At 33.9% G+C, this 14,023-nt stretch overlaps 1 protein-coding gene across 1 annotated transcript in view; it reads left to right on the top strand.

The window, feature by feature from the left end:
- Positions 1 to 14,023, top strand: part of LOC124367744 (calcium-dependent protein kinase C-like) — a 456,141-nt gene that overhangs the window by 424,784 nt on the left and 17,334 nt on the right. Inside the window, 3 exon segments of the mRNA XM_046824826.1 lie at positions 1,848 to 2,001; positions 9,212 to 9,440; positions 12,566 to 12,592. Coding sequence (XP_046680782.1) covers positions 1,848 to 2,001; positions 9,212 to 9,440; positions 12,566 to 12,592 — 410 coding nt within the window.

Below are 14,023 nucleotides of genomic sequence, written 5' to 3'. Positions count from 1 at the left end.
TCTAGGTGAAATTGAATTTTTATTTTCGGTATTGTGGCAGTTGTCGCCTTGACATGTTACTAATGGTATTTTACCATCACTGGAGGTGATGAAAAAAAATACATTTATGTTTTTCTGTCTATCCGGACGATAACGAAATGATCTATAGACTTTAAATTTCCATTTCTATATAGACAAATATGAATTCTTTTACTTCAGCTGACCGTCATTTAAAGCCTATGGCTCTGTAGGCTGACACAATTTCTTATTTTACTGCTATGCAGATGTAAACTTGTCTTTTCTGCATGATTGTTTCTCTCCGTCCCTCTGCAGGACATCTCTAGAATGACATGAGCTGTAGACTTGAAGTTTCGCATATAACCTCTTGAAGTCTGTTACGCGACACGTTGTGTGGAAACCTAATTTAAGAAACGTTTATTCTGCTGTACAATTTTCTAATAAAGGTGATACGATTACAGTACACTGTACAAGATCAGATAATCTATTATCTATTACACGTGTGAAAATAGAGTAAATCGAAATTCGTAACCCGCTTGAGTAGTAGACTCACTTCTGTTTTTGCCAGTGTTGCAATGTTTTGTGCTGTCACAACCTGAGGCTGGCGTGTTGGAGCGCTAGACAAGGAACAGTGGAGGTGGAGTGACAGAAGGGCCATTGATAGTCTTTACGTCACTTTTTCTCGATGCACTGATCCGCCATGAGGGCTCTCGACAGTACGCAGATAGGTTTTATTCTTGATGCAAGGAACATTTGGAAATTTGGCGCTCAACGTATTTAGCAATATGCATTTCTCTGAACACACAGGGAATTCCAGATCGCGTAGAATACTTAAATCATCATCAGTTTGAAGGCCTTTACATAAATCATGAGGCCACAACCAAACGTTCAATTCCAAGAGTGCTGAGACAACTGACTATTATTCAATTTGGGAAAACAAAAAGCAAACACAAATTGAATAATTGACAGTTGTATACGCAGCCTTGAAATTAGTTTTTATTCATCAACAATATATTTATATTCATTGTAATTAACTCGCCATAGATACATATTCTCTTTAGTAATATGTTACTACTTTTAATTTTAAACGCTCAAACCCGTCAGTCACGTAATAATCTGCATTACCTACTAGTATGTTAATGTACCCTTGCACTAAAAATAACTTAACTTATCAATAACATAGTTTTGTTATTGTTAGTGACCGAGCATGTAGCGTTGGAACGTAGATATCGTATAATTAATTAAGAAGATACGGACACTTGGTGATTTAATTGGCCTAAGTGTATCATCAATACCAGAACAACGTGAGAAAGCGAAGTGTCCTCTGGTCTATAATTTATCGGGTGGTAACGGTTTTATTGACTCGTAAAACGAATACCTGAACACAGCACTAATAAACCTCAACTCAACCGTTTTTGGAGGACATAAAAGGTGCCCTAGTTTTAAGAAATCTTCATAATGTGCTTGGTAAAATATTTTATACAATACATTTTGCAAATTATCGCAATGTATTAGATAGAATATTTTACTCGTTGTGTAAATACATTTTACCTCCTAGTGCCTGTAATTTTTGTGCAGGCTCCAAAACTTGAATATAAGTTGTTTTTTCAACTGTTCGTTATTAACTGCTCAATTCAGTGCAAATGTTGTTCACCCAGTATTAGTGACATCAGTAAAATTGTGTGATCTGTCCAAGTGAACGCAATTGAGGCCAGTTCCGGCATCCCCTTGAACCAAGTAATCACGGCATACAAAGCGAGGGTCTTTAAAGTGACAAAGCTACTGTGTTGAAATGATCCGCCTGTAAATGTGTAAAGAGCGATTTACAATGACCCGTTGGCTGTTCACAGTGAGGCAAGGGAAGAACTTGATTCCGATGGATCCAAATGGTCTGTCGGATCCCTACGTCAAACTGAAGCTGATCCCGGACTCTGACAACGTCAAGAAGAAAACGAAAACCATCAGGTCGTCGCTGAACCCCGTCTGGAACGAGCAACTCGTTTTGTAAGTAGTTTAGCAATATTAGCGCATATATCGGGTACACAATAATCCATGAATAATTGGATTTCTTTTTCCATAATCCGTTATATTACATAAAGAATTATATCCAAAAGGGAAAACGCACAATTATGATCTTTGACACTTAAATTAATGCAAATTGCAAAAATTATAACCTAAACCGTAAAATAACAATATATTCAATACTTCGTTTCTATACAAAGACTTAAATCAACAAAACCTAGACAAATAAAAGATTTATTAATCAAAACAATTTGCATAATGTTTGATCAAAACACACATTAAAAATTATAAATATATTCAAACTCCTGAGGGACTCAAGATATGGGTGTTTTAATGTTAACTCCTGAGGGATGGAGGAGATGGGGGGTTTATGTTAACTCCTGAGGGACGGAGGAGATGGGACGGAGGATTGTTCGTTAATGTTAACTCCTGAGGGACTAATGTTAACTCCTGAGGACGGAATGGGTGTAATGTTAACTCCTGAGGGACGGAGGGATGGGTGTTTTAATGTTAACTCCTGAGGGACGGAGGAGATGGGTGTTTTAATGTTAACTCCTGAGGGACGGAGGAGATTGGGTGTTTTAATGTTAACTCCTGAGGGACGGAGGAGATGGGTGTTTTAATGTTAACTCCTGAGGGACGGAGGAGATGGGTGTTTTAATGTTAACTCCTGAGGGACGGAGGAGATGGGTGTTTTAATGTTAACTCCTGAGGGACGGAGGAGATGGGTGTTTCAATGTTAACTCCTGAGGGACGGAGGAGATGGGTGTTTTAATGTTAACTCCTGAGGGACGGAGGAGATGGGTGTTTCAATGTTAATCCTGAGGGACGGAGGAGATGGGTGTTTTAATGTTAACTCCTGAGGGACGGATGGGATGGGCGTTTTAATGTTTATTCCTGAGGTATTGAGGAGATGATTGTTTTAACATTAACTCCTGAGGAGATGAGTGTTTTAATGTTAACTTCTGAGGGATTTTCCAATAGGGAGTAAGACTCCATGCCATGGTGTGCCCTCACAAATGCCACGTTTCAGTTTGCAGGATTTTTAAAGTGGTGCAAACTTTTGTGGTTGGGGTACTTTTGTGTATTAAACCTATAGAATTCTAAAATAACTTCCCCAAAGACAAAAATACAAGCTCTTGCTGATCACTCTTCGAGCAGTACACCTACAAGAGGGATATGGTAGAGAATTATTAACCGTGCTCAATTAAATACGACTGATGATAAAATGTAAATTTTGACAATATGCACGTTAAGAATAATTTTCAGGTAGTGCATACATGTTTCTTAACGACGTATGTTTTAATAATAGATATCAATTTTTAAATGAAATATTATTTAATAAAGGTAACATATTTTGAAACTAATTTTATTTACACGATTATTTTATTATCAATTAATTATGATGACTTTCTCAAACGTTATTCTTTGAGCCTGATTGTAAAACATTCCTAAGTTTTACTTAAAATGTCTATAACTCCTTGTGGAATTACCGAAATAGTTTTCTGTTTCCCCTGTATTTAAAAAGATGTATATTAATTATAGTGCATCCAAATGTAATAATATATTTCTCTTGGGTTCATTCTAACATTGTAGCATAATCTTTCAATTTATCTTACATTATTCTTTCTCTTTCTACAGAAAAAAACAGGTAACTAACGAATGTATCATGATTCGGCTGTTATTTCTATATGTAGTAATAAAATATGCAAGTATATTTATTATGGAATAGAATGTAGTAATAGAATATACGAATATGGTTCGTGTATTTGTCCTGTTTGTTTTTCATTGTCATAATAAAGCATAGAATAGAGATATTTACTTATGTTGTCTGCGTTACACTTAACCCTTTCACTGCCAGCGTCCAGCCACTGTTCTATGCAGAGGTTAACTTTGACTCCGCCGCTTGATAATACAGTGTTGGGATGGCGGTATATAAATTGTAACATTAAATTATAAATTGTAATTTTATAGCGAAGTACTACTAGAGCAGGCCGCACGAAAATAGTCTCTACACCCTGTGCCTAACATTGTTGCCAGTTTTACGTATACAGAAGGTAACTGATCTATCTTAAAATCTGGTGCAATAAACAAACACTGGCATTTGTTACCCTAAACAAATAACCGTACATTTGATTTAATTTGCAAATCAGATTTGCAGATAACTTGTAAATCATGATCGTAATCTCTTCATAGCGGAAACAGCTGGTGTTCAACAGCGGTATAGCAACTCCGCCTCATATAATATCGGACTATTTTCGAGCGACTTGCTCTAGTATTGTTTCACTATAAAAATCTCAATTTGTTTATTAAAGTTACAATTTATATACTGTTACAATAACATTCCATTGTAACGGACGATGGCATTGAAAGGGGCGAATACAACAGAATCAATGCGGGTAAATATGTTGACTCTATACTATATGACGATGCGAATTTACGACAAATTCGTTTTACGTGTTCGTCTACTCTATGACTATATTGTATTCTAAGATCAATAAACACGTATTTTTTACGACTAATGTATATTTGTCTCTTTTATTTAATGATTGAACATTTTAGGTTTTCAGAATTTTTCTACTTTTCATACTAGTTGAAAATTGTAAAGTACTACTTGATATGTCGTCAGGGATGATTTTAACCAGCATATTCGAAACCAATTTTATGAAATTTATGGAACTATTTCCAAAATTATAGTACAGAATTCAAAATTCTTATTCAAAATCATTTATTTTTTATGTAATTAATCTTGAGGCATCCAAAAAGTATTTCTTATGGCAAAACTAGTTTTACACTTTACTTTTGTAATGCGTTTTCTGTACGAACCTAAAGTTAAATTCGTGTGGCATGCATCTGTCCTGAAACTTTGACAGTGTTTGTCGCATTACAAAAATGTTTGACCCATTCGTGCTTTATGTTCGAGTGCCCTTCTGGTAATCTATATTACATTAGGCACCGTGAGGAAATCAAATCAAAATCATTTATTTCTTATGAAAATTTACATGTATCAGGAATAGTCAGTACCGCTATACATAATACAATTAAATGCTAAACGTAATGCAGAAAAGTGTTTTCCAAGGAAGTCTTTAACCTTATTTATTAAATATGAAAGTGAAGGGCTGACAATCTTTTAAAACCTTGAGGTCTTACAAATTATATTTATTTTCGGAACGTATTAGTATTATCATTATGATGGGGTACAATCAAACTGTTTTTATGTCTGGTAGAATATGTATGATTGTAAATAGGAAAATCTTGAATATGGAAATTGTAAACTGATACAGAGTAGATGCAAATGGAAGGAAGGGTAAGGATACGTTTTCAGAGAAACACCTGCCGAGAGCTCTCCCCGCTCCCTAAGCCAACAGTAGACGAAATAGCCCTCTTTTGCAATTCGAAGACCCTTTGTAACAAATAAAATGGAGCTGTTTCCCATGACATTATGCCGTACACACCACAGAGGAAAAATAACCATGGTATACCATTTTTAGTGCACTACAATTCAGGAGATTGGGAAGACACCTCAAGAAAACCCGTGCAATATTGAGGTTAGAGCTATGGGCTTCGACATGCTGACGCCAAGAACAACCAGCATCCAAATGAACATCCAAGAAACAGACTGAATCGTCCTCAGTGATGTCGACCCCGTCCAGAACAACAACGCCCTCAGAAACCGTCTGAGATCGAAAGTAAAGAATTAGGTTTTGTTACCGTTGAGGAATAAGTCGTTACTAATGAACCAAAAATTGATTTATTTTACCATAGAAAAAATTGATTCCTGTTGAAGAGTCTGCCTGAACAATGATTGTAATATCATCAACGTATTGAGTAACGCGAGCTTTAGGGGCAAAAGATCTGAATTCGTTCACATATAATGCAAAGAGAAGAGTCCCCAAAATTAAACTTTGAGGAACATCTATGGAGACCTCAACGAAATCTGACTTTACCATGCCAAAAGGATTGGTATCCTGAACACTTTAGTAACGATTTGAAAGATAAGACTTGAACCGCTGAAGATTCCAGCCCCTAATGCCACAGATTTCCAGCTTATTAAGAACTTTAAGATAGTTAATTGTGTCGAGTGCTCCCATTAAGATCGCAAAAATACCAGTTACGTGATATTTATTGTTGACATTGGAAAAAAAATTGGAATTTGGAAAATTGAACAACGGCCCGGTAGTGGACTTAGATAGAGCAAATCCAAATCGAGTGTCATTCAAAATTTAATTTCTGAGTTAGAAGTCAGAGGGTCTGACACGAATAAGACGTTCGAAGATTTTACTGATGGTTGGTAAAATAGATATAGGACGGTATTGTTGAGGCGATGACCTACAGTCTTTCTTGAAAATCGGAATGACCTTAGAGACCTCCATATCCGAAGGAAACTATCCCTGAGTTAAAAGGAGCGCTTAGGGGTGAAGCAGCTCATTTCAAAAACATCAGGTAGTAATTAACTGGTTTTCAAAGATGAAATAGTTTTATACTTTTAAAAAGAGGGTGTTGGTTCAATGAAGAAACTTAGAGCAACTCATATTTAAAGTTTTAACACACGTTATGGGACACAAATTAATGGATATAGTGAAACAGAACCAAGATCTGTGACCAAGATTAGTTTTGAACCACCCTATTGAAAATATCGAGCAAATAATAGGGGAGTGGGTTTATACTGAAAAATCGTCTTTCGAAATACTTCAAATTAAATGTACTGATGACACTAAATAGCTCTGGCAGTCTCGTCTGATATTACGGACCATTTGCCCTTCATGTCAAAAGCAAATCTCTGGCATAAATTATCGATAATTGTGTCTAATAGTTGGTATGGCTTTTAAGACAAAACCTTGATTAAATATATAAAATTTACACCAGTCGAAAAAAATGGTAGGCATTTATTACAGGTTTTTAATTGGTGTCGTAACATAGTAAAATGTTATCGCAACAGTTGTATTTATTGCTCAAACTTTTAACTCAGTTTTTCTTAACCCTTTCACATCATCTTGTGAAAGCTCTCTGAAAACATGTGCAGCTTAAAAATTATTCTATTTTATATTTTTTAAATTATCGTGAAATTTTTCTAAGCTAAGGGTGAAAGTCATTAGTGTATTAAATACTAATTCCCTTAAGACGAATAATGCATTATAAATAAAATATGTGAACTGCCGCAAGTCATCTTCGTTATACTTATATTGTAAAAATGACACATCCTTATCTTCAACATTGTTCTTTGAGCTTAGTTGTAAAACGCTCCTAAATTCTGCTTAACATTTTTACGACTCCTTGTAGAGTTATCAAATTCGTCCGTATTTCTCATGTACTTAGAAATGATGTATTAAAGGGCTGTGACTAAAATGTTGTTTTAAAATAAACATAGTTTTACCAAAAATCAGTTATGTTACCTAAATAAAAACCTTGCCACAAAAGTATTATTATATTTATTTTTATACCCTTATTTGTAACATCATCAATTATTATGTTAAGTAACTATTATATATTGAGTTAATAATATATTTGAAATTGTTGCGTTGCATTAGCTGTAAATTGTATTTAAGAGATTTTATACTTCCCTATTAAGACAAAAACCGTGATAGATCGCGATATACGTAGGCGTTTATTGCAAGTTTTTAATTGATAATAACTTACAAAACTTTCATTACAGCAGTTTTATTTATCAATTCAAACTCTTAACTCATTTTTTCCTAACGCTTTTTCATCACTTTGTTAAGCTCTGTAAAAATATGTGCAGCTTAAAACTATTAGAATTTTTTATAATTATCGTGAAATGTGGGAAGTCAGTAAATGTTATAAAATAGGATTTCTTTGTGTACCGTTATAAGTGCAGACACTTTATAACGTAATGCATTGAACTGTTTCTAAATTGGTCATGTCGTTCAACGCCGAGTGAACTGAAAGTAATCTCAGCTAAACGAGTATATTAGTTGTGTAATTGAGTACAGTTTACCTGCAAAATCTAGAAGTATAGAAACCACAAGGGCAGCTGTTTTGTGTAAGCTCGTACAATTAATTAATGGTGAAGCAGAGTGTACGTTGAGTCACATAAGTGTGCTCTTGCAATTGCCTCCACTTGTGTGTACGCGCAGCATTCATGTGTGCACTGTAATAGAATACTCCCTTTTCTCCTCTTTATGATCTTGTGAACAAGTTAATTAGCTCTGTTTTTACATCCGCAACCTCCCCAGTGGTGGGAGTGTGGAACTGCAAACAAGTGTTGTGATTACAAATCGTATTGTTTTAGAATATTAGCACGTGTAATGACAATACACTCTTCGCTCGGTCAGCAATGTAAGTATTCTTATGCTAAGAAGAATGTACCTTTTAAAAGTTTTACAGTTTTTATTTATACGGTGTACATTTCGGATTCGAATAATCCATCTTCAGGTACTGTAGGTAAAATAAATAAATGAAGTAAGCAAGGAATTGAATCAAATTGACATTTTTTTATTACCTTGGTGGCTAATTTTGTGTTGTGTTGAATTTTATATGTGATCAATTTATATTGTTCAAAAATCTTTGTCATAAAAAATAGTTACGATTCATTTCGGCACTTTTGTAAATTTCAAAATATTCTAAAATTAATTATAGGTTATTTTGTTTTCCTATAATCAACAAACTCCAAGATTGTTTTCGATATTTGTGTATGTATGTCCAGTGTTATTTAAATGGTCTGCATATTTTAAATTTAACGATGTCTTTAACACTTTTATATGTTCATTAAATCTAATTTTGAAGGCTCGGACGGTTTCTCCTATGTTTTCATTTGTATACCTCACTGTTATTACATTTTGAATTTTTATTTTGGTTTGTTGAATTACATTCATTTGTTATTATATGGCCGAGGTTATTATAAGTTTTGAATGCTAATAATTTATAACCGTGTTTGTCAAATGTTGTGTTAACTTTGTAGCATCACTTATCAAGATAATATGATCAGGAGAGGTCAAAAAACTCACCTTTTGATTTACAGAGTAAAAAAAAAATATTTTCTTGATATCAATTTTAGTTTACTTAATCATTATGGTTATTCAATATTTTATAATGTTTCATGTTACAAGGGTCAAACTAGTTTGTAAAATGTGGTTTTTTTTCAAATTAACGTAATTGATGTTAAACATTTTAAATGTGTCTATATTTTTAAAAGTGTGTATACTTAGAGAGTCATTGTTCTGTCCTCCGACAGTGAGCTGAAGAGCGAAGACAAGGATCGCCGCCTCCTGATAGAGGTGTGGGATTGGGACAGGACCTCGCGCAATGACTTCATGGGTTCCCTGTCCTTCGGCATCTCCGAGCTGATCAAGTCGCCGGTGGAGGGATGGTTCAAGCTGCTCACGGAGGAGGAGGGCGAGTTCTACAACGTCCCCGTGCCGGAGGAAGGCGCCGACCTCGCCAACCTCAAGTCTCAGATGCGGGTCAGTCAGTTTAGTCAGTACTTACACTACAATTCACACGGACACAACAGAAAAAAAACATAACGTTTACAAGGAATGATTCCGTTATGTGCTTATAACGTCTTCTTCTTCACTGTGTTTTCGGTTTTTGTTCTTTTTTCAGACAACTATTTGTTGTTTTTGTCTTCGTTTCGTTTATTCTCTGTGTTTTCACTCATGACTAAATCTACGTGTGTTCTGTGTTTTCAATTTAGTGTGCACTTGTATTCTATGTTTTTACAACTCTTTATTTACTTAAATTCAAACACAATTATTTATCATTCACATATGATACGACACTACATTAATTTGGTACATGAAATTCGTTTCATATCAAGACTCGTGTTTTCTATATATGTATATATATATATATATATATATATATATATATATATATATATATATATATATAAAATTAGTATAAGCTGCTTTTTACAAAACTGATTAGATTACAATTTATTTGAACACCTTTCACGATGGTGGTATTTAAATCAATACATATAGTTTTCGTACTTTAAGTATTTTAATTTCTTGTCTTAATGCCCTAAATAATAAAAACACTTAATATTTCCGTTAGTAAAAACATAACACATCATTTCATTACACATATGTCTTCTTTCATATTTCTCTATATTTGGTATTAAACAGACTCTATTATTTTAGTTTCTATCAAAGTTACATAAAATATGTTATTTTAGTAATTTCAGATTCATGAACATGAAATTATGCATTTGTGTGCTGATTCGACACCTAATTTTCAGTGTTTATATTGTCAAAGAATGTAGTATTTTTGTTGACTATTGCGAATCTTTAAACTTTGAACTTAAAAGGATGACAGTTACATAAAGTACACATTACACAAAGTTGACAAATAATATATTGGGTTGTTTTTCAAACTCACATTATACTATACCTTCTAATTGCTGTAACAATTGCACTAGGTTTGATGTGTATTATTAATTTATCAGATACACTGTAAATGTAATGTAATTTATTGTGCAAAACTGTACTTGTATAAAGCATGGAAACTGTTGGTACTCAATCACACACAAGTAATGTTGAAGGGTGTTTCACTCACTGTACTTTGTACCATAGTGAATTGGCAAACAAAAGAACTTCCAAGAAACTACCTTGAAGAAAGAAGGCTCGCTCTGTTCTCTTACTCCATCTATACAATTTCCGTCCGATGCACTCCTCCTTCTCCCCCATGGTCTAGCTCGTCTTTAAATACAAAACATTCCGTAAATAGACTAAGAAACTTGAGGTTATGTTACTCTCTTCGTATGCCATACTGTCCGATTGCGTTATAAGCAATAGGTATAATACAAAAAGGTTTTAGTTTTAAATTTTTAGTATTTATAGTATTAAAATGGTTAGTATTCTAACGTCTTCTACGAGGCAAGATAAAAAATGTCAAGATACACCAATAAATAGATAAAAAGTCTCATACATATTCCACCCTCATTATTTTATTAAAAAAATAAACAAAGTAATTAATTATTGTACGAAAATATTCCTTTCTGAGGTTGTTGCGCTTGAATTATAGTCAGTCAATCATTCAACACATACGCAACAGCAGTCTTCATGTATTAATATTACTATCTTTGCAATGGTAAAGAGAACCAATAACTCAATTCCAGGCATGTTTGATTATTTAACCTGTAGTAACATGATCTATAACTTAAAGCACATATGTATCATTATGATGAAAAATATTTTTTTTTATAATAATAAAAACAATGAAAGGCCAATAACGTTGTACAAACAACAATACGTCTTGCTGTATATGAACATCAGTAATCTTGTTTATGAAGATAAATTGATGAGAAACATGTTTGTTAATCTTGTACAACTCATTCTAAATAGATTCACTTACAGGAAAAAGTTTTAACTCAGATAAGTTTCATTTTATCCTCGACAAGGTTGTTGTGCACTTCGTATTTCAGGTGTTTTTGTTGTGTTGCATTTTTTTTATTCTGGCATTACGGAAAAAATTTCTACAGCAATTGTTTACATTTTTTAACCCTTGAAAAACGCCCAATATCCATTTTAAAAGCAGACGCTATATGTAACCATACATGGCAATCCTTATAACTTTTGATGTTATAAAACTACGCCCTGTAAAAAAATATATATCCAATGTCCTCTACTAATCCACTAATTCCTATGTCACCCTCCTCCCATAAAAGATTACAATCTACGCAGATACGGAGACTTTCCAAAACATATAGCAATGAAGCAAATACATAACCTATAATCTCTGAGATACGCCTACCTGCGTAGAAGATTGCGCAGAACGTGGTTTCTTCACAGTTCTTTTGTTTGTTGTCTCACTATAGACAAACGTTGTTGTGTTTTAATATGGTTCTAACACGTTTACGGTATTTACTGGAACATTTACGATGGAAGATCGTCTCAGAAGGATTTTTTCAGCATTTAGTTGAGAGCCTTTCAACTTTAAATTGTGTGACAGATTACGAGTGATGTGTCATACTCTAAATTTCGAAAGTTTTGATTTAAAGGAAGCCATGTCTATTCCGACCACTATTTTTTTTGGAATATTTGACTTCTGAAATTTTGCACTTTCCACAGATCTGAGCAAACAGTTTTAAGGAAATATATTTCATAAATCGCGTTTTAGTGCACAAGAAGTATTTGTGTTTAGTCTTGTTGAATATTTTAAACACTGCGGTAGTTGTAAGATTATTATTTTGAGCTTTAAATAATTTTATTGTATGTGAACTATGAATACATTTATTTTTACGTTCCGTCCAGTCTCTACTTGAGATAGCGTCTTTATTGAGTGTGATAAGAATGTAAATCAGGACAATTGTGGATTAACTGGAGCCGATGGTAAAAAGCACACGCCTAAGTAAATTTTTAACGAATTTTGTCTCGATGCATGATTTTGTGTTTTGGCGTGAGTGGCAAATTAAGTGTTGTTTTTTTTTTCAGAACGCTTTGCTTGTATGAGGTCCTGTTAAAAAGTTGTTATTTTTCTGAGTCGTCTTAGTTCTGTATGTGGTGGTTGGTGTATTGATCACTAAATAATCGCCCTTGTATAAAGCAGTTGACTGCATTGTTTGTGTCTCTGTGGACGCTTGCAGGGATCTAGAGTTCAGACGAAACATGCGGTGGGTCAACCTTCTCTCTCTCTCTCTCTCTTCTCTGTGCGTTCTCTGACTGTCTTGCAATTCTTTCTCCCTCCCTTTCCTCTGTCAGAGCCTTTGTCTTATCACAGGAGAAACTTGTGTTTTACAGTAGGTAAGTGACTTCCTGTGGGAAGGCAAAGGCGTGCATGAGCATGCGCATGGATCACTAGGCGATGCCACCCTACTCATATGAATATGTAGCTGTTGGAACCACATATTAAATAACAGTATTGTAATAGGACATGCTAGCAATACAACGATTCTTTTAGCGAGCTTTGCGATCCATCTGTCAACCTATGGACTGTCATCGATATCATCGCATGTTCTTCGAATTCACGCTAACTATTTAGTTTAGTGAAACCATTGATAATTTTTATCGCTGTCAGTCAGTTCATACAAACTCAAACTGTTCATAACTACCTATACAGTCCATTACTCTAGCCATAGCTATTTAGAAACATTAAGCATGAATATATACTATTGCTTTCTCGATATGCTAATTGAAAAACTTTAACTTTTTTCCTATAAGGAATATGCGTTTATATTTAGTATATCTGTAGTAAAATTAGAATCCAATGATCTTACTGATTTTTATTCATAGCCAGTACTAAAGGGCTGTTAATTATTAAGTACAAGTTTAATTAGAGTTCTGCAGTGTTTTTTTTTTTTCCAGAGAAGTTTCCCTCTCAAAATATTGCTTTAATGTAAAACTGAGAATGCGTACAGGAATTGGTAAGTTGGAACCTAAAAATACAGTAATTCTTTTTTAACATGATACGCTTTGATGTTCCAGAGTCATAAAATGTGACGACTATTGGCATAATAATGTTTTAATGTTTTGCATTTACAATGTACGAAATGTGACTTTAGAAGTTTACACACTTTCGCAGCCTCTGCATTCACACAGGGTGGCTGAACATTATTTTATACTTATTAATTGTGGAATAGAGATTAGCTCATACAGCCCTTATAAAAATGTTGGTCTTGTGCTAATTGGAGAGGTAAGGATACCAAAAATGCTATCATTTAACTAATAGTCAAGATCTGTAATAAAAGTGCTCATTGCAAATGTCTTCTAAAAGGTGCAATCTTGAACCATTTTTCATTTTGATATTCTCCTTAACTCGTGAACCTACATTTCAAATATTATCTTCAATACATGTCTCTTCCTCATATTGAATTTTCTAAAAACGTTAATGGAAAGTTAATTTTTAAATGAATGAGTGTAACTCATTTTATCTTTCGTATTTTGGAATATTTCTAATTTCAACAGTACCTCATTAAATACAAACATTATGTATTACAGCTTCTTGAACGTAGTATTTTATTTGTGAGCATTTAACTCTTTTCGGTCATAAAGCTGAATACTGTAATCATATTGTGGATTAAACCCATTTGGCGTCTTACATTCCA

The sequence above is a fragment of the Homalodisca vitripennis genome, chromosome 8 (assembly GCF_021130785.1).
Source record: "Homalodisca vitripennis isolate AUS2020 chromosome 8, UT_GWSS_2.1, whole genome shotgun sequence".
Lineage (NCBI taxonomy): Eukaryota > Metazoa > Arthropoda > Insecta > Hemiptera > Cicadellidae > Homalodisca > Homalodisca vitripennis.
This window is presented reverse-complemented; position numbering and strand designations above follow the sequence as displayed.